Below are 19,989 nucleotides of genomic sequence, written 5' to 3'. Positions count from 1 at the left end.
TATACAGTATGGTAATAAGCTTTGAGGGGGTCAATTAGAGGCACAGGCCATCCCAGTGCATGCCTTGACAACCACTGTCTGCATATGTATTGTTTCCGTAGCGATGAGCTTTTGGCTGTGCCATCTCAGATATGCAGCCAATGGGACCGGGAGCCACAAAAATGTGAACTGCGATGACTTCAGCTTGACTTATTGAGAGGAGACTTTGACAACATGTCTACCATCGAGATCAGGCCACTTCCTCCCTGAATGAGCACTTCCCCTACGCAGACAGAACCACATCTTTTAAAAGACATTGTAAAAATGTGCATCTCATGCAGTGCGATTTCTAATTTATAGTTAATACTGAGGGTCAATCTTATATACACACACACACATATATATATATATATATGTATTTATATATATTTTAATCATACTGTAAGTTCTGTTAATCAATCAAAATAAAACAAGTCATACTTTTCAGCCATGGGACACATCACAACACCGGAATGACACAACAGATTGTCTAAGTTCTGTCTTAGTGCCCAGAGAATTCCAGGATCACACCACTCCCAGCTACCAGAACAACATTTTCCTGCAGTCACACCCCCGTCACTCCTGGTCTAACCTGTCTAGTTCCACTGGAGCACGTGTTTACACCTCAGAACAGAATCCTGTTGAAGCAGGAAGTCCTGGGCTCTTCTACACTCTGACCCATCACTCATCTCCACAGAACAAACAGCATTAGCATCAGTGCTTCACTGATGCTATTATCCTCATGTTTTGCTTCATACACCAAACAACACTCATCCCCTGGGTGTCCTGAAGTGTGTTGTGGAAGATCCTTCATGTGATCAGTGATGGGTTTCTTTAATTTTTCCATATTAGACTGATGACTTACAGCTCCTAACACTGACAGATGGAAGGAGCTGCAGGCGTAATGGGAGTGGACCGCTAAGACCAGTGGGAACGTTTATTACAACGTATATGGGCTCCGAGCAGGACACATTCAAACATCCGAGAACCCCCCCTTCCTTATCATCACAGGGGAGAAGATAAACAACACACCCGAAAGAAACCTGTTCTTCAATGACTGTTCCATCTGCGGTGCTTTGTCTGGGCCAATGGAGGACCAAAACCTTAATCCCTCTAATCTGGATCTCATAAACACTGTCACTGGGGCATCAAGTCAAAAGCTGGTCCGGAGCAAGACAGAAATCCCCCCCCCCCCAACATCATAAGAGTCCCCCTCCCCCATCCTGGAATTTACATCTGCCACCAGAGTTTCCTATTCTCACAAATGACATTGCGCTAGCATAGAGGTGCAATCAAAATAAACTGTTATTCTGAAGGCAAGATAACTCACCTGGCTCCAGCTTGATGATTTTCACAGCAGCTAGCTCTCCTGTTTGAATGTTTCGAGCCTGAAAACAGAGAAAAAACACTGAGCAACACTGAATCCACGGAGGGGAGGTGAGAGAGGTGTTAATCTGGGGTGCAGGACAATCGCCACAGGAAAAAAAAAATACTTAAACCCCTTCCTTTCGACGAGTGCCTGACAGAAGTAAAATGTCAACTGTGGTGCCATGTTTCATGTTGTATCAATTGTAGCACCTTGTCAACAAATAGTCACTGTTAGCAACATGCGAGACCCGTTGGAAAGGTAGATACTGGGCAGGCAGCATATTTGTTATTTGTTTACATAGGCCTTCATAGACCTAGATTCTGGGTCACGTTGCTTAGTTGTGGCTACTCATACTAGCTACTAAAAACGTTGAAACATGAATTATGTTAGTCAAATGACTGTTATAAATCTCTGGATTGTGACTATAACCGGATTGTTGAAAAGAAATAAAAAACCTGCAACATAGCCAGAGAAAAAAGAAGATACTTCCATCTGGAGGGCCATGCTGGGCCGCATCTCCTCAGCCCTGAAAGTGACCAGACTGACCGGACGACTTAGTCACCCATAAACCATCAGCCTCGCCCTCGTCCACCTCTCTGCACAGTCACTGCCGTCATGACTCAGCGAAACACGCAACACTGATCCCACAGCTGAACATTGGGGCCCCGACGACAAGCAAAACACAACCCTACTGTACAGGACTCTCATGGGCCTCTGGATCTGCTCAAACCAGAAGAGGTTGTTAACCAGCCTAATCGACATAACGTCATGGGCCTACTAAGCAGTTCATGTTTGCTTAAAGCTTTGCTCGTCTTGACGGGGCCACACACAGATATCTGAAGTGAGGTGAAGCGTGATAAACCCCCAACTTGATTAGTGTAAATATTGAACGCAGCCGGCTGAAAGTTCAGTTCGAGTTTGGAGGCTGGTCCAGTATGCTGCATACCTCCGGATCTGTGGGACAGAAGAGACATGTACCAACATAGGAAGTCACCCTGGAGGAGAAACAGGTGTGCTGGCTGCTGGCTCCTCAGGAGACACCTCATGTGACTGCCCCGAACAGAAAAGGGAAACCTGCAGCGCTCAATTCATTTCCTCAATCATCAAGACTGACATCAAAGCAGGATCATTTTTCTTTGGGGGAGCAAGTGGACAATTTCTGATGCTTAAGATTTTGGGAATCGACCCCCCCCCCCCCCCAACAAACAAGCAATACAATGTAGCAATAACACCATCTGCATAGCAAGGAGGAGAAAGACTATTTCCACTGTTGGGACAGCATTGAACACACCCGTGCCGGGTGCATGTTTAGACAGAGGCCTGATCTTATTTCCCTCCGCCTCAGTCCTGGGCTCGCGTGCTCGGATAGAATACCAGGCACTGCATTCCACCAGTTAACTGTCTGGGGAGGGGGGAGCTAGCAGCGATTGCTTTGTAAGGCGAGGGCATGGCAGACAGGCTGCATTGCCTATCTCACATCAGATCATATTGGTCACCAAGTCATCATTTGCATGTGTGTGAGTAGCGGTCTAACTGGTCGAATCATTTAGTCCTTATTCTAATGTATTTAATAAATAAGCAAATTATTCAGTATGAACATCGGTATAAGACAACATATGTTACTCTTGTTTTGTTGATCCAAATAACTCTGGACTAATTGTGCCTCATTTAATAATATACATTTGTAGACGTTACTGAGCAGGAAGGCCCAGAGCAAATGTATTAGAATGACCCTCTTAGTTCCTTTCGTGTCGGTGGCTTGAAAAAAGTAGCAAAATACCTTGTACACGTCTCCATATGTGCCGCTTCCCACTCGCTGAATAAGTTCGAAGTCCTGTTGTGGGTTTCTTCTCTGAATTTCACCGCTGGGTCGGGGAAATACTTCCATGACAGCTAGCTCACTGGATAGCTCCTTAATACCAACTTGCCTTTACATCTAGCAAACGTTGAAGCAGATGATTTAACTACTGATGTTGAGTTTTGGGTTACTTGGTTGCATAAAGCTGCTAAGATGCTGCTTCAAAGTGTAGCCTCTGGTCCATTTCCTGCTGTTAAGACAAACAGCGAGACAAAAAAAAATGGTAAGAAAATAAGAGAGGCAAGGGATGGTATATATATATCTAGAAAGTCAGTTAGAAAGACTGAGACAAACGGTGCAATACTAAACCTAAATGTAATGAGAGTTATAATGACAAGACTATCATCAGATCAGCTCATTGTTGCTCAAATTGTTTGCGCTGGCGTAAACTGATTGCTCCCTGTCTACAGTAACTTAACACCATCGATAATGCATCAATGAAGTTCGGTTAATTAAATGTTTGCATGATAAAGGTGTCCCACACTAGCCTCAATCATAACAAGCAAATGCTTCAGTATACTCGAGACTAACCCACAGGTAGTCTTGCCAACTAGTCAAACGTAAAAATTAGAACTATTTTTTCCCCCAAGTTAGCTCTAGCTCTAGCGCTAACTACTGTGGCTCGCTAAATTTCTGCTCCCTGTCTTACTCGATACTGTACTGATAGCACAGCTTAACACATGGTCTACAACGCTGACAATTCAAAATATCTTTACTTGGGATATCTAACCCTAAATAGTATAATAAGCCTACTTACTTGGCTTACTACTGCATTACTAGTCTAGGTAGCTAGCACTTTACTTGTAGCTTACTAGCTCGAGCTAAGCTGGCTAACTCACTTCTAGAGAGTACTGTATGACGAAGTTGAAATGAACCTACCTTTTAAAACTCATATGCAACTAGCTAATATAAAACTCCAAGTATGTTCATTTTTTAAGCATTTGATAATCTTATGGCGTCGAATAATTATCCCCAAACAATCCTTTGTTCTTCGGAGAAGTGCAATGTTAAACTTCAGTTGGCTGCTGATAGCTAGCTACGCCACTGTCGCTCTGCTCTGACTGAGTCTTGTCTTGAATACTAGATCCCGGTCTCAAACACAACGGCAACGAAACGTAAAAGCTTGGTGCTCACTAGAATTTCACCACTACGTTGAACGTTGTCATGTCATTTCCTTGTGTTGTTGACAGCTTCAGAGTGTTGTACGTTTAGCTACTAACTCGGAACTTGCCCCACGTTTTCTGTGAAGTAAAATGGAAATCTAATGCTTGACGGTTTCACACTAAGCTGCCAAAACGCCCTCTGTTCATTCACTGTCCAGCACTGTCTATCAGCGTGCTCCTGCCCACTATTTATCTGCCCTTTACTTTGTCTACTGTAAATACTATAATTACACAAACAACGCCATCTAGCGATGAAAATATCTTGCCAGCCTAAGTAGTTTTGCCATATGTCACTGACAAATACCATTGACCACCATTGGAAGAACACTGAAAAACATAACATTTTCTTTAGAAGATGTGATCGTTTATAGAAATAGTATGCGTATAGAGATTATCTTATTGGCTGTTCACAATGGCCACAAACAATTATGATAATGAGAAAATGATGGTAATAAATCAGTCAAAAGAAAGGAAAAGACAACACAGAAAACAACACCCTCTGTCGGCGCATGCTGGTCGTGCAGAGGGGATTGGAATTCAGTAAGGCTCTACCATCCTCCGTTGAATAAGAGCATCCTTTCAGTGTCGATAGAGAGGATACATTCCCAAAGAAGCTGTCTATGACTTCCGACTAGTATCATTTATTGACATTAAAAAAGGCATCATGGCGAAAAACCGAAAAGAGAACAGAGACAGCTGGGGTGAGTGGTTGCCTATTTAAATTTAAGACTCGCCTACCTTGGAAACGGGCTAACATCATGGGTGTATGTCAGCGGAAGATTCTCAGCATTGCAGCTGATCAGATGTTTACGGCGGGCTACACGGATCAGCTGTTGTTCTTTACTGATGTTAATTTGCTATGTAATCTTATCATAATCCTAGCCTGTATATTGTTATTTTTCAGAGGCTCATTTAATCTAATCGACCTGACGTAAACCCGAGTTTATCCATTTAGCAGGCCTTTCCATCTGTGTAACCACGGATGCTTTTAAACTGACATTACAAAATAGCTGTACAAGGGAGAAGTTGTTCTATAAGGTACTTCTGAAGGTGGAATACATCACAATCAAATCCCCATCATCACCATAGTCAATATCCGGATTCATCATCACCACCATACCCCTCCCCCTCTTCCTCTTCATAACCATCATCATCACCACCACCACCACCACCAGCATCATCATCATCATCATCATCATCATTGCTCCACATTTGAACAACATGTGAGACATGAGAGTTGTTTCCTAACCATAGTCGATCTGACTTGGGGACGATAAACGCTAGGCCTCATCATCATCAGAGACAGTTGTCCTGACCTAGTTAGAGTTGATGCCTCTCTTCTGATGTCTCAAGTAGCTCTCTAGATAAAGTAGTGAGCAACATGCTGGGTGCGTTGCTGTATAAGAGGCAAGTCTGGTAGTCTAGGCCAGGTCAAGGCATTTGCTTGTGCAAATAAATTAATGACCCTTTATCAGTTATAAAAACACCAGAAGATTCTTGTTTGAATTATTTAGTGGTGTCTCTCTGCACTGTGCAGACATTTTAGCAACCTAAATTATCCATCCTTGTGGCTTAGAGGGGCATACAGAAGCCTTTGTTGTTGGGTGGTTATCTTTGGTGTCTTAAATTACACAATTTAAACTACACTGCCTGTGGTTTTGAGAATACCTCACAACTTTCTAAAAATAAAACAATGTTCTTCAAACAATACAACAATTGTAACTTACTAAAGGCATTGTTTGCTCTGACCTAAAGCAAGATGTGTATATTCAAATTGCTTTGCACTCAGATGAAAACAACCCTACAATCACTCGTGGCCCTTATTTTCCTGTAAGTACAGTGGGGATTCTGAGGCCTGCGCAGTCCTAGGCCAGTCATGCAGCCCCTAGAGACAGAGAGGGAAGACTGACTGAGTCACTGCCCGGAAAGATCCAGATCCACATTCTCTTCTGGTCCGATGTGGACCAGTGGTGAACGTGAATCATTACTTGACTCAACAGGCCGCTTAGCTGTGTGATGAGATTTATTGATCCGTCTGCAGGATAGGTCTTACTGACCCAACAAGTCTATTACATTGCCAGGTGGGAGGATTGAAATACTGAGACGTTATTGTCTCTTTTTGATTTACATGTTTGTCATAGTTATTTGGTGGATTTAGAGTAAAACCAAACTATATATGCAGAAGGGGAAGGGTTCAGATGGAAAAGGAAGCTGTAGGAATTCTACAGTTACTAGCATTTTCTTCTTCTTTCTTCTTTACATTTTTATATCACCTGTCAAGAAAGATCCTCACATCAGTCTTGTTATGGTTGTTGACAGTACATAAAGAAGGAAATGGGTGAGGTGCCCTCCTCTGGCTGTACTATGCTCGTTGTAGTTGTATGTGTGTATAAAGGTTGGATGTGTGTGTGTGAAGCTAGGTGTGTGTATGAAGCTAGGTGTGTATGAAGCTAGGTGTGTATGAAGCTAGGTGTGTGTATGAAGCTAGGTGTGTATGAAGCTAGGTGTGTATGAAGCTAGGTGTGTATGAAGCTAGGTGTGTGTATGAAGCTAGGTGTGTATGAAGCTAGGTGTGTATGAAGCTAGGTGTGTATGAAGCTAGGTGTGTGTATGAAGCTAGGTGTGTGTATGAAGCTAGGTGTGTGTATGAAGCTAGGTGTGTATGAAGCTAGGTGTGTATGAAGCTAGGTGTATATGAAGCTAGGCGTGTGTTTATTAAGCTGGATGTGAATGGTTACATTCCCTTCTGTCTTGTGCCAGGCTCTTTCACGGATAAAGTTTATGATTGGAGCTCGGAGGAGGAGGAGCCTGATGGACGAGCTAGACCGGTTCAGGTGCTGGTTGTCAAGGATGACCACACGTTTGAGCTTGACGAGGTGGCGTTGAGCCGCATTCTATTGGCGGAGGAAGTGAGGGACCGGGAGGTGGTGGCCATATCCGTGGCCGGAGCCTTCCGGAAGGGCAAGTCCTTCCTAATGGACTTCATGCTACGCTACATGTACAACCAGGTGAGGCTGTAAACAAGGGTCTAAGTTTGGTTCAACATTGGTCGGTGACTGCTGACCTGCCCTGGGGGGGTGGGGTGTGGGGGTGTCCTGCTGACCTGGGAGGTTCTGTATGTGTCTTGCTGACCTGCCCTGGGGGGTTGCTGTGTGTCCAGGCATCTGAGGAGTGGCTGGGGGAGTCTGAGGAGCCCCTGACAGGCTTCTCCTGGAGGGGCGGCTCCGAGAGGGAGACCACCGGGATTCAGATCTGGAGCGAGGTCTTCCTGGTCGACAAACCAGATGGAAGACAGGTAGGTTCTGTTCCCAGTGTCACGGACTGGGCTCCTGGGTGGTTTGCTGTAAGAAGCTGTGACGTGTCTCGTAAACATAATTTTGTGGGTTGGAATCCCACTCAGCCCAAGGAAGATACCTTCCACCCTGCAATGTTGCGCAGTGTGTTCATTGGGTTTGAGTCCCACAACCCTTGCAGGTTCCATTGCTGCAAATATTGCCTAGTGATTTCTGTCCTTTGTGTCACTTGACATGCGTCTGCTAAATCAAAATATACTGAGCTCTAGCTGAACAAGTTTTATGAGAAATTGCTGATTATTGACTGAAAAGGGGGTCTTTTCTCTAATCCCTCAGGTGGCAGTTCTGCTAATGGATACTCAGGGCACTTTTGACAGCCAATCAACGCTGAGAGACTCAGCTACAGTGTTTGCACTGAGCACAATGATCAGCTCCATGCAGGTATGACAGTTCTGTCCCTATCCTCTGCCATCTTGACCAAGAGATGAAAGTAATGCAGGGATAATAACCACAGGTGTTGTGACTGTCATGTCACTGTCTCGTTATTTCACAGGTATACAATATCTCACAAAATGTCCAGGAAGATGACCTTCAGCATTTGCAGGTACAGCTTTTTGCATTACACTCAAACGGATGTTTCACACGTTTCAATAATGACATTGTGAGCAATTCATCAGATTATTTTGCATATTGTTTCTATGTAACGTCCTGTCTGCATTTTGCAGCTATTCACTGAGTATGGTAGACTGGCTATGGAGGAGACATTCCTTAAACCTTTTCAGGTAAGACTTTTCTTAATACTTGAATTAAGGTCCATCTTTTCCAATGGCCCCATCATGCTTTCATACTGTAGCATGTTGTATATCCTGTAGTCAAAGTCATTAAATTTAACTCGTTGTGGTATTTCATTCTTCACTGATACAGCTGATGCTGTTACAGTTGTCTGTCAGATCTATATTAACCCAGAATTCCTTTCTTTTTTGAACTCTTAGTCTATGATTTTCCTCGTTCGAGACTGGAGCTTCCCCTACGAGTTTTCCTACGGCCAGGAAGGAGGCATGAAGTTCCTCGAGAAGAGACTTAAGGTCGGATGAAAACAAAGAATTGTCTCCGTTTTCCAAATCAAGATCACATGATTACATTTGTTTAGTTCCGCGTGCGCCTGTTCCACAGATCTCAGAGAACCAGCACGAGGAGCTGCAGAACGTCCGTAAACACATCCACTCCTGTTTCACCAACATCTCCTGTTTCCTCATGCCCCATCCAGGCCTCAAAGTGGCCACCAACCCTAACTTTGACGGCAGACTCAAAGGTATGTTTACTGTTGCAACCCCAACTAACCCTTTCCTTGTCTGAACCCCCCACCACAACCAACCCTTTCCCTGTCTCAGCACTCTGTCTCAAATCTAAAATGTTACGTGCTGTCTCCGCCCTGATCCAGAGATCGACCGGGAGTTCATCAACAACCTGCAGGTGCTGGTGCCCTGGCTGCTGAGCCCACGCAACCTGGACATGAAGGAGATCAACGGCACTAACATCACCTGCCGAGGCCTGCTGGAGTACTTTAAGGTCAGAGCAGTGACAGAAACCCCCCCTCCCTCCGTCCTCACTCTTCCCTCCCTCCCTCCCTCCCTCCCTCCGTTCTCCCTTACTCCCTCCCTCCTCACTTCGTCCTCCCACCCTCCCTCTCTCCCTTTTGATTAGGTTATAAAGCAAATACAGATGTTCACTACAGTATTTCAATACTTTCTTCCAGGCATACATTAAAATATATCAGGGTGAAGAGCTACCACACCCCAAATCTATGCTGCAGGTACATGTTTAACAATTGTAAAAAAAAAAAAAAAGAAGCATTTTTTCTACAAATGTCTATATGAATATACAGTATAATGTATAGAACTATATATACATTTCCCCATACATATCATGTATATATTATATATATTATAACCTTTTCCCCAGGCCACAGCAGAGGCCAATAACCTGGCAGCTGTAGCAGCGGCCAAAGACCTGTACAACAAGAAAATGGAGGAGGTAGGATCTCCCATAGAGGTGGTCTAGAAACATCCTATTCTCCCTCGTCATTCCAATATTTAGCCTGTAAGCTTCATGTCGATTCACTGGAAACTGGATTGGTTTGAGTATAGAGGCTGGAGTAGTCTTTAGTACAGAGAAATTACAGTATAGGGGATTCATCGGGATTCACGATAAATGGTATTTAATTGAGTATGGATGCTTTCTTAATGTTTAGTACAAGGGCATTGACTATAGAAGCTTTGTTAGTACTATATTGTTAATATTTTGTACAGAGGGCATTGACTTTAGAAGCTTGTATTTAGTAAAGAGGATGTTCAGAATGGAGGTTTCATCAGCATTCTCTATGACGATTTAGCCAAATTCTTCCCCCCCCCCCCCCGTCGGTGCGCAGGTCTGTGGGGGTGACCGTCCCTTCCTGGCCCCCAGCGAGCTGCAGGCCAGACACAGCGAAATCCGTGAGGAGGCCCTGGCGGTGTTCAAGGGCGTCAAGAAGATGGGTGGCGAGGAGTTCAGCCGGCGCTACCTGCAGCAGCTGGAGGGCGAGATAGACGAGGTGTTCGTGCAGTACATCAAACACAACGACTCCAAGAACATCTTCCACGCCGCCCGCACCCCTGCCACGCTCTTCGTCCTCATCTTCATCATGTACGTGTCGGCGGGCATCACCGGCTTTGTGGGCGTGGACATCATCGCCAGCGTGTGTAACATGATCCTGGGTCTGGCGCTTATCACGCTCTGCACCTGGGCATACATTCGCTACTCTGGCGAGTACCGCGAGCTGGGCGCTGTCATCGACCAGGTGGCCGGAGCACTCTGGGACCAGGTAAATCCCGGCAACGCCTCTCTGGATCAATGCCACTCGTGACGGGTATAGCTCAGGGGTATAGTGGTATAGCTCAGGTGTGGAGCATTTGACTGCAGGTCAAACCCTAGGTTTGCTTTGGATGAAGGCGTCTGAATATCTTATTATTATGATAATTTATGTCTGTCTGGGAAAATACATCCGAGTAGTTTTTTTCTGACCACTAGGTGGCAGTAACAGACAGTGATATTACATGTTGAGTTATGACGAGTAGTGTGAATGGTGAGTAACTGAAATGTGCCTGTATCATCACTCGTATAAGACTGCTTTCTTTCCCTCTGTCTCACAATAGGGAAGCACCAATGAGGTGAGTAGTATCTGCATGTCAATTCAAATCACACTGTATTTGTACGGCTCTTTTTGCAAGAGATGTCACAGAGATGACCCATAGAGCTGCACCTGAACCCCCCCCCCCCCCCCCCTTCTCCCCCCACTGCCCCCCACTGCCAAATATAAATGTGAGGAGGACTTTATATGTGTAGGTACCAGTGACCCAGATGAGACACCCCCCCCCCACAGTAACCCTCTCTGTGCCCCGGCAGGCTCTCCACAAGCTGTACAACGCCGCGGCCAGCCACCGGCAGCTGTACCAGCATGCCTTCCCTGGGCAGCAGGGCGACGAGGGCCCTGAAGAGCCCGGCAGGAAGAGGAACTGAGCTGCACACTGGGAGGACCAGAGCACAGCATGGACTTCTCGGTCGAGTGGCGGAATGGACAGTTAGGGGGGTGGGGGGGGATTGGGGGGATTGGGGGGGGGGGTCCCCACCTAAAGGGCACTGTGTCAGCTCTGGTTTGGCTGGATGAGTCCAGACATGCATTGATTCAATATTTCAGAGCTAGATGTGGACTATGTATGTTCATATAGGCAACGGCAGAATATCTCCCTGACTGAGGGGCTGTCTTCAAACAATGGCTATCATTGTCTCTCACTTTGACAACATATAAACTGTGTGTGTGTGTGTGTGTGTGTGCGAGGGTAAACCATCTGTACAAACACACTCAGCTGGAGGTGAGGTGGAAATGATCCTCGTGCGAGTCGCTGAATCACCTATCACTGACAAAAGGTAAACTTGATCTACAACACCATCTGTGTTTATTTGCGCTGAGTGTTATGTTTGATCTAGTGTAGTACTGTTTATAAGGACAAGACATCCATGTTTGGAAACTTACAAGACACATTTCATCAGCATGGTTAGGGTTCGAGGGTCTCTCATGTTTAAGGCTCTCCATTTATTCTGAGATACCTAGGGCTTGTGCTTGTCCGGCATTTGTTGAGTTGGTTTGTAAGAGATAGGTACTGTGTGCTAACATGTTGATGGGCAGACAGACAACCTCCTGGGTTCTGTTTAATCCAAACCCCCTCTTGTAGGTTGGCGGTCTTAGTGATCCATTGGCGGTGAGGTACAATAAGCGGCCCACCTCAGTGCACATGGTCATTATGGAAACATCACACAGGACAGAACTAAGAAGTGACCTATGGGGTGGTTGTATGAATTTGCTTTGTGACACAGCACTGATTGGTCAGAGGCTGGCAGAGAACCAGGAACAGCATCAGCTGGTACAGTTAACACATCGTAGTGGACAGTGTAGTGGACACCATTCCTGACTGCAGGGTTCGAAATGACATATGACTCTTTGTGGTCCCCTAAAATTTCACCATAAACAATTTGACTATTTGACTATTTAGCTATCTTTCCAGTATAATTTCCACTTTTTAAAGTTATGAAATCTTATGTTTGGAATTTGAACATTTTGAACAATTACGTAAGATTATCTAACCTAATATTAAAAGGTAGAACATTATAAATGATATCAAGCCCTAATGATGTGCTACATTATGAAAAGCACACATTTTGGGGGACCCGTCTCATTTGGAACCCTGGCTGACTGCATCTCTCTCACGCATCATAGTCAGCTTTCACACTTTGGTAATTGCACTCTCAGTCTACACAATTCATGATTCTTTTAACGTATGTGGCCTTTGGAAAACGGGTACATGGGTAAAATACATTTCGGGCAGTTTGATTAGAGGGGAGGCGGGGTTGACGGAATGTTGGGATTCACATAGAACGTTCTGGCAGAGTCATGGAATGTCACTGTTCCGAGGCTATAAAAAGAAAAACAGGGGCCGATGTGGCCTGACAGCAGAGAGAGCGGTTGGGAGAGATCCTTAATCGATGTCCCCGTCTGTCCCCCTCTACCCTTTCATCTGCTGCTTTACCTGTGTGGCCCGCTGCATGGTTACTGAGGCCAACCCTGCACAGTCAACTGTGTGTCTCTAAAACAGCTTGTACTTGTAAACAAAATTGTGTTATTGGGAAACGCTTTTTGTGTTTGCAAACAAAACGTTGGCTTGATGGACTGTTACATTCGTAGATCACATTTGTGTTGACATTTTTGAAAAGCTCATTGTATATCTATCTGGTACATGCAACATTCATCAAACAGTATTATGAAAATAAAAACAGCTGTTTTCTGTAGTTTTCCATGTCGTTGTAACGGACAGGGTTGCTGTATTAGCTGTTCTCCATGCAGGTCGTTATTAGAAGGGTCTGGAGAGGACAGCGTACCCAGACAGACATGCTCCTCACTGGGTTCCACCTGGTCTTCCACAGTATGTAACATCATTCATGAAGGCCACATTGTTTTCTTCTTTTTAAATTAAATCTGATAAACAAAATTCCAATCTTGTGTCGAGAATCAATGCATTGTGGTCAGCAATAGGAAAACGGGTCATCTGTTCTAGTAGTGTTGTTGGTGTGTTGGATTGTACTTGTCTGGGGTTCTACTAGCGTTTGGTTCTACCAGTGTTGTTTATACTGGTGTCATGTTCTAGCGTTGGGTTCTACTGGTATAGTTTATAATAATGCAGGGTGCTACCAGACAGTGGTAGTGTTAAGTTCTCAGCTCCATACATTATAATTCATTTGAATAAAGATTGAGCAAACCATAAAAAACTCAATAATTTATTGATAGTTCCTTTGTAAATACTGTTACAAGTACATACAAAGTAATATAAAGTACAGTCAGTATACAAAAGAAACTTTTAAAACGGTAAATATAAGTTTCAGGAGAGTATGTGTGTGTTCAGGATGGAGAGGGAGAAAACGACAAGGCCTTGGAGACTAAGTGGAAGGCGTCCATTTCATGGGCTTCTGACACTGTGTTTTGAACTGCAGAGTTTATTGCTTTTGTCACGCATCTGCCTTCCATGAGACTGAATACAAACTGGTGACACCACGAGCGTGGCTGTTCAGAGCTCCAGTCTCAAACCAGGACAGACAGACGACGCTCCAGACTGAAAGGCCCAAGTACATCAACACACCAAGTAGAAGAATATACATTGAGATTTATTTGGCAAAAATAAGGCATCTTGTAATTTCTGATATTGTTCTTTTCCAGTAGCTTATGTATGATTAATCATCCAGACAGTCCAGACTCTGGTGTAAAGGTGCCTGGAGACACTCAAACCACTGCATCAAATGTACTGTTTCGTCCCCCAAATTTCAGGTCGTTCAAATAAACACACATTAAATGCACAAGAGTGTTCTTGTACAGGATTCAAAAGATTGTCTTGGAAAAGGATATGCCATTAAAACAACACTATAAATCACACTTTATTTTTGAATATAAAGGAATAGCACTTTTAAAAGGTTTACAAATGCCAACAGAGCATCAAAATATTATGAAGCAACGGCAATGAGGAGAAGCTGCCCGTATTTCTGTCCCACGGGGAATGGGCAGTCGATGACTGATCAAAGATAAGGCATTGTACAAGTGCTACTCCTGTGGTGATGAGGCACCAGCGGTACTCCTACAAGTCACCTGTGACAAACAGACTTGGCGGTCTTTAAGACCCTGCGCGGTCCAGTCTATAAAAGGTCAGATTTCACATCTGGTCTGTTCTCCGAGGACATTGGCTGGACTTCACCAGCAGCTGAACACTCCCTCTCTCTCGGCTCCACAACGTTTTCTTCTCTTTTTTCCCCCCTCTATCATCTGAGAGTTTTTAAAGTCAGGCGATTGCTCACCACCGGACCAACCATCACGGTGAGAGTGTGTGTATATGTGTGTGTGTGTGTGTTTGGGGGGTGTAGGGGGAAGGGGAGGGGGGGTCTGGGTACGCGCTGCGAGCCGACCAGCATCGCCACGAGTCAGATATTTTTGGATCGAGCAAAAAGGCACAGATGTGTTTGGTAAAGAGGCCCAAAAAACAACAACGTCCCATGTAATCAGAGGAAACCCTGAGCGCTCCCAGCTGTGCAGACCTCCAGGGGGATGGGGGGGGGGGGGTCTGAGGGCATATCTGGAGAGCTGTGCCTGAGGGTGTATCTGAGGGGGAGTGTCGGGGGGAGGGGGGGGGCCGTGTGGGCGGCCACGCCCGGCCCAGGTCACATGTTCCCTGGGAAGCTGTTGGCAGGCTGCTGGGCGTACCACTGCTGGCGCTGCTTGCGGGCATCCACCTCGGCCAGCAGCGCCTGCCGGTAGGCCTCGTACGACTTGACGATGCTCTCCAGCTCCTTCATGAACAGCAGCTTCAGCATCCCCTGGTACGTGTCCAGGTCTACCAGCTGGAACAGCTCCCACTTCAGGATGTGGTCGTACCTTGGGGGACGGGGGAGTTCACTGGTGATCATCATCATCGTCGTTTTATAATTCATGACCTCGAGTACACATACTTTCTCTTGAACGTTAGGGTTAGACACAGATTTGTTCAGATGTTCAGCCTCTGCTCCTCTCTCTCATATTCTGAAAGCTGTGTACATCAGTACATCTGTATAAGTACATATGTATAAGTACAAGTGCATTTGTATATGTACATATGTATTGGGATAAGTATACGTCACTGTTAGAGCATTAGATTGCAGATCCAGAGGTCTTGTGTATTCACATGAACACACTTACAGGACATTACGCCATGCCTACCCCACCAAAGCCCACAGGACCCCCAGGCGTGGTACTCACTTGAGGGGGGCGCGGGCGTACACCTGCAGCCAGTCGGGGATCTCGGCCGTGTGGTAAGGGTTGGCCGGCACCAGCACGGGCTGGTTCCTCTCAGCCGGCCGGGGCTGGTAGGTGACTGGGGGGGGCAGGGGTGGCGGCTGGTCGTAGCGAGGAACACTGGGGGGGGGGGGGGGGGGCGTGTGACATACAGACGTAAGGATTATGCAACAGCTAAAATTAGGAGCCTAAAGATCCAGAGTCACAATAAAAAATACATCAAATTGTATTTATGCAGCCCTTATCACAAGCAATGTCACAGGGGACTTCGCACATCAGCACCTACGACCAACCTAAACCCTCAAGGTTTGTAATAAAAAAAAAAGCCTCCGGCATCAAGTTGACATCTCTCAGTGTGTTATCCAAAAGTACAGTATCCAACAAATACAAACCCTACCTAATCAATAAATACAGTACGTCTGTCGTGTGTGTGTGAGGGTACCTGGGGGCACACGGGTGGCGGTACTGCGCCCTCTTGTTGATGTGGTCCACGTAGTAGACCCCGAACTCTGCCGACTCCACCTTCTCCCAGCCGGGCGGCAGCCCCTCCCTCTCCAGGGGGTGGCTCCAGTGGGTGGTGTTGGTGTTGTGATCGATGTAGTACTTCCTGCCCCGGATGGTCCAGTCCACGGTCCAGCCGCCCGGCAGGGGGAGGTCCTCCCCACTGGGGCTGGACAGGTTCCCCAGGGACTTGGCCTGCATCCGGCCGATGCCTGTGGAAAGCAAACAGTTTGGGAAGCTCGAGGGAGAGGGAGACATGTCTGACCAAACATACAGAAGAGCTGCTGCCAGAACATCAGCAGCCTGTGGGAGAAGACGCTGTTGAGAGGGAGGGGGGGGGGGGGGGGGGGGGGGAGAGCGAGAGCTAGAGGAAGGGAGGGAGAGAGCAACAGAGAAATGGAGAAAGAGTAAGAGAGAAAGAGAGAGAGAGCAAGAAAGAGAGAGTCAGAGAGTGACAGAGAGAGAGAGAGCGCAGCTCCTACAATGCTATGAGAAGAGGCTGGACGTTGTCTGGGGACAGGAGCCATTTATAGTTCTGGAATGTCCACCATTTAAAAAGTCATTCTTACTAACCAACTGCACAAACATGTGGAACGAAGGACAAATCACATTCAAGCATGGGACTTCAAGGAGCGCTAATGAGTTTTTAACCATGTACACACAGACCTGGGCCCTGGTCAGAGTGGCTGGCTCTGACATCCAACTCTAGGCGACTGGGAGGAAACTAAAGTGAAGCTGACTGGACAGGAAGGAAGAGATCTGGGTGTTTAGACTTCTCAGGAAGACAACGACAGTACCCAATCACAGACCAGCACAGTGGCCTCAGTAACCTCAGTAGTGTGTACCACTTATCAGAGGCTGGCTGAGTAACCATTGCCTTAACAGCCAATCAGAGACTAGTACAGATAGATCAGTAACTTTAGTCTGAACAACCAATCAAGAGTCCAATGCACAAACATTAGTAACCTTAGTTTGAACAACCAATAAGAGACCAGTATAGATAGATCAGTAACCTTAGCCTAAAGAACCAATCAGGGACTGGCTGAGAAACAATAGCCTGAACAACCAATATGAGATAGCTACAGTGAGATCCATAACCTTAGCCTCAACAACCAATAAGAGACCAGCAGAGTGAACTCACTCAGCAGGTTCCATCTCTGTAACCATGGGAACAGATCATCCTACAGCCATAGTTGAAAGGGTGACAGCCCCGGAGCCATCATCTCGCTGACACTGTTTCCTTCTACGCTGGCAGCAGATGATCGCAGCACCGACATACAGACCACACAAGAACGGGAGACAAGCTGACACTTTGGTCCACAGAGTGGCAGTTGGAATCTGATAAATTCTGCATTAGAGCGACGGCAGCAAGGCTGGCTTGTCTCTGCCAGATGGCCAGGGAAGGCCTGGAATGTGTGAGGCTTCCACAGAAACACAACCTCCTCCTCCTTCTCTTCCTCCACCTCATCATCTCCACCCTCCTCCCTGACAGAAACACATAGTTTAGTCTGCTATGCAGGGAGGACCCTTGCCAGTTCTTCAGAACAGAATGAATGGCTTGGAATGACAACCAATAAAGCTTAGCTCCCACGAGTGACACTGATGGAGACAGCGTCAAGAACAGGGAAGCAGCGAAATCTGGGCGTCAGATCACTGAACCCCCCCCCATGTTAGACTGACAGTCGACACATGCCGAAACAATCTGAAACCTCAAAGATACAATCCAAAAACAACGATGACACATTCACTCCTAACTACATCACAGTACAGGATCTTAGACGGCTGCAGATCGAACCGGGCCTGATCTCCCTCAGAGAGGAGATGGACCTGCCTGGACAGAAGAGGAGTCAGAGCAGTCTGGGCCTGACTCTGCTCTGCAGTCTACTGCCACCGTGCATTTACAACCAGGGGCGGCATTCAGGAGAGGGAAACACCCCTTCACTGTGTAGCTGGACCCAAGGATCCAAGCTTTTGCAAAGTACAGAACAGATCGGTACATAAGCAGACTCCAATGTAAGCCCTAATTGCACTTTTTAATATAACAATCAATGGGCTTATTTATTTTGTGGATATGTAAAATGCTAACGCGATAGGAAGATATATCTCTGCCCACAAGTAAATATGCTTAAGCGCCCCCCTTCCAGGTGTGTATCGCTAATACATCATGACCCTTATATCAATGACGCAGTCATTATATCAGGAGACGGGACTTCCAAAGCTAACGTTACCTGTAGGAGGCCTGCTGGGGGCTGGGGGAGTGTGTTGCGGAAGTCTTTGGAAGTTGGGTTTGTTGTGTTCATAGTATCTGTAGTCCTCGTGGAAGCGTTCCGGTACGTGCCTCGGCCTGCGTTGCTGCTGCTGCTGCGGCGGCTGGTTGTCGTAGTAAGTCTCCTGCGGGTAGTAGTAGCGGGCGGCGTCCCCGTTCTCAGGCATGGGGCTCACGTCAGTGAGGAAGGACTGCGACGAGCCCCCATACTCGTGAGATAGGTCTCCCAGGCTGCGAGGCAGATACGGAGGGGCTGACATTCGGTGGCTTTCTCGCCTCGCCACCTCGAGGGCTGAACGCTGCACTGGGGTGCGCATGAAGCTTTTGTTGCGGGCCACCACTGGTTCAGGGCTGGGCCCCACTGGGTAGGCTGAGGGTCCCGTTTCGGGCAAAGGGACCTCGGTGCGTCGGGGTATCGTCGGCCCATGACGGATGAATGAGGGCATGAGATCTGAAGGACAGTAGGTGAGGAGAACTGATGTCAACAGTGCTTGTTAAAAAGGTTTGGTCGCATAATACAACATAGTCCACAGCCTTTGGGTTATGGTATTAATGGGATACAGTCCAGGGTCGGCTCCAAGGGGGGGCAATGCCCCCCCAAATGGAATGCTGTGCCCCTTCAAAAAATGTTTTTGTTAAAGTATAAATAAGAAAATACTGGCATTGGCTATACATTAAATATCAAGATGGCTACACTTTCCTATAGAATATGCAGGTCTGCTCAATAGCCTAATCATAACGTCATTATTTTATTCTAATAAATATTCTTCTCAGTGACCATTCAGCGCATCACATTGTGAACGGTGGATATTGGTAGTTCACTGATACTACAGGATACAACAACTGAGTAGACTACAGTCATTAGCAGACAAACATTCCGTAATACTACGCTGATAGTTAAGTCTGTTACTTGAGTAGACTAAATAAATGGAAAAACAACAACAACACATAGTCTAACAAGCTCTCACCAGCTCACCAGTAAGCCCGCAATAAGCACTTACTTCTCAGGAGTGGTGATGTCTCCTTCTTTACATATTTCCCGTGTACCTCAGCTGGTTTCGACGCTTCGTTTTTACTTTTCTTTCTTGAGAGCATAACTCACACACAGGGGACATCAATGCAATGCTAGAAACGCATGAAAAATTTCCTGAGTTTTGCGACTGTCCCATTCTATCCGGATTGGAAGGTTAGAGAACATTTCGGCTTAACTTCTTCTAGCGAGCTAGTGCTAGCTAGCTAGCTATCGTTAGCTTCCCACTTGTTGCTATTTTGATATGTCATCTGCACCGGACAAAGTAGCTGAGCTGTTGAACTAAATAATAATTAAGTCTGATTGTTCGCATTAACAAGACCCAAAAAAAAACAACAACCGAAAAAATTACCAAGCGTGTACTTTATAGCCAGACAATTAGCTAGCTAGCTAGCTAACTAGCAACTAGTTGAAATCCCAACTATTTTTCCATTGAGTAAATACGTCTGTTGCAGCACCCAGCCCATGTCATCACACACACTGCCGCCGTTGAAAGCCTCCTCCCCAATCCTACTCGCGGAGAGTTGTGGCAACTGCAGATCCAGTCAGTATACCGGTGTTGCACATTTTCAGCTAATAATGTCCTTTAAA

At 46.1% G+C, this 19,989-nt stretch overlaps 3 protein-coding genes across 8 annotated transcripts in view; 1 reads left to right on the top strand and 2 right to left on the bottom strand.

Moving 5' to 3' along the window:
* The window catches only part of map4k5 (mitogen-activated protein kinase kinase kinase kinase 5), a 28,473-nt gene extending 23,861 nt beyond the window's left edge, over positions 1-4,612 (bottom strand). The window contains exons 1-3 of one of the 6 annotated variants that reach the window (XM_062468638.1): positions 4,121-4,612; positions 3,168-3,432; positions 1,349-1,406 (exon numbers count right to left, since the gene is read on the bottom strand). In XM_062468638.1, the coding sequence (XP_062324622.1) occupies positions 1,349-1,406; positions 3,168-3,275 (166 nt within the window). In that variant the 5' untranslated portion in view covers positions 3,276-3,432; positions 4,121-4,612. Of the gene's footprint in view, positions 1-1,348; positions 1,407-3,167; positions 3,436-4,120 lie in introns of all 6 variants that reach the window. The other 5 variants (XM_062468637.1, XM_062468639.1, XM_062468640.1 and 2 more) reach the window with 5 other exon arrangements.
* Positions 4,613-4,922: 310 nt separating this feature from the next.
* Positions 4,923-13,080, top strand: atl1 (atlastin GTPase 1). Its single transcript, XM_062469318.1, has 14 exons — positions 4,923-5,109; positions 7,169-7,416; positions 7,569-7,703; positions 8,038-8,142; positions 8,255-8,305; positions 8,427-8,483; positions 8,694-8,786; positions 8,875-9,013; positions 9,143-9,270; positions 9,458-9,514; positions 9,664-9,735; positions 10,130-10,561; positions 10,893-10,907; positions 11,143-13,080. Exons 1-14 carry the CDS (start codon positions 5,073-5,075, stop codon positions 11,254-11,256), a joined length of 1,683 nt encoding a protein of 560 aa, XP_062325302.1. The 5' UTR covers positions 4,923-5,072; the 3' UTR covers positions 11,257-13,080.
* A 473-nt stretch (positions 13,081-13,553) lies between these two features.
* On the bottom strand, positions 13,554-19,918 carry sav1 (salvador family WW domain containing protein 1). Its single transcript, XM_062469319.1, has 5 exons — positions 19,370-19,918; positions 18,331-18,819; positions 16,044-16,314; positions 15,566-15,721; positions 13,554-15,205 (listed from the first exon to the last, which is right to left on the bottom strand). The coding sequence occupies exons 1-5, from the start codon at positions 19,461-19,463 to the stop codon at positions 14,992-14,994; spliced, it is 1,224 nt and encodes a 407-aa protein (XP_062325303.1). The 5' UTR covers positions 19,464-19,918; the 3' UTR covers positions 13,554-14,991.
* Between the last annotated feature and the right edge of the window lie 71 nt (positions 19,919-19,989).

This window comes from Osmerus eperlanus, chromosome 9, assembly GCF_963692335.1.
Source record: "Osmerus eperlanus chromosome 9, fOsmEpe2.1, whole genome shotgun sequence".
Lineage (NCBI taxonomy): Eukaryota > Metazoa > Chordata > Actinopteri > Osmeriformes > Osmeridae > Osmerus > Osmerus eperlanus.
Note: the sequence above shows the minus strand (reverse complement) of the source record. Positions and strands in the feature narration are given on the sequence as shown.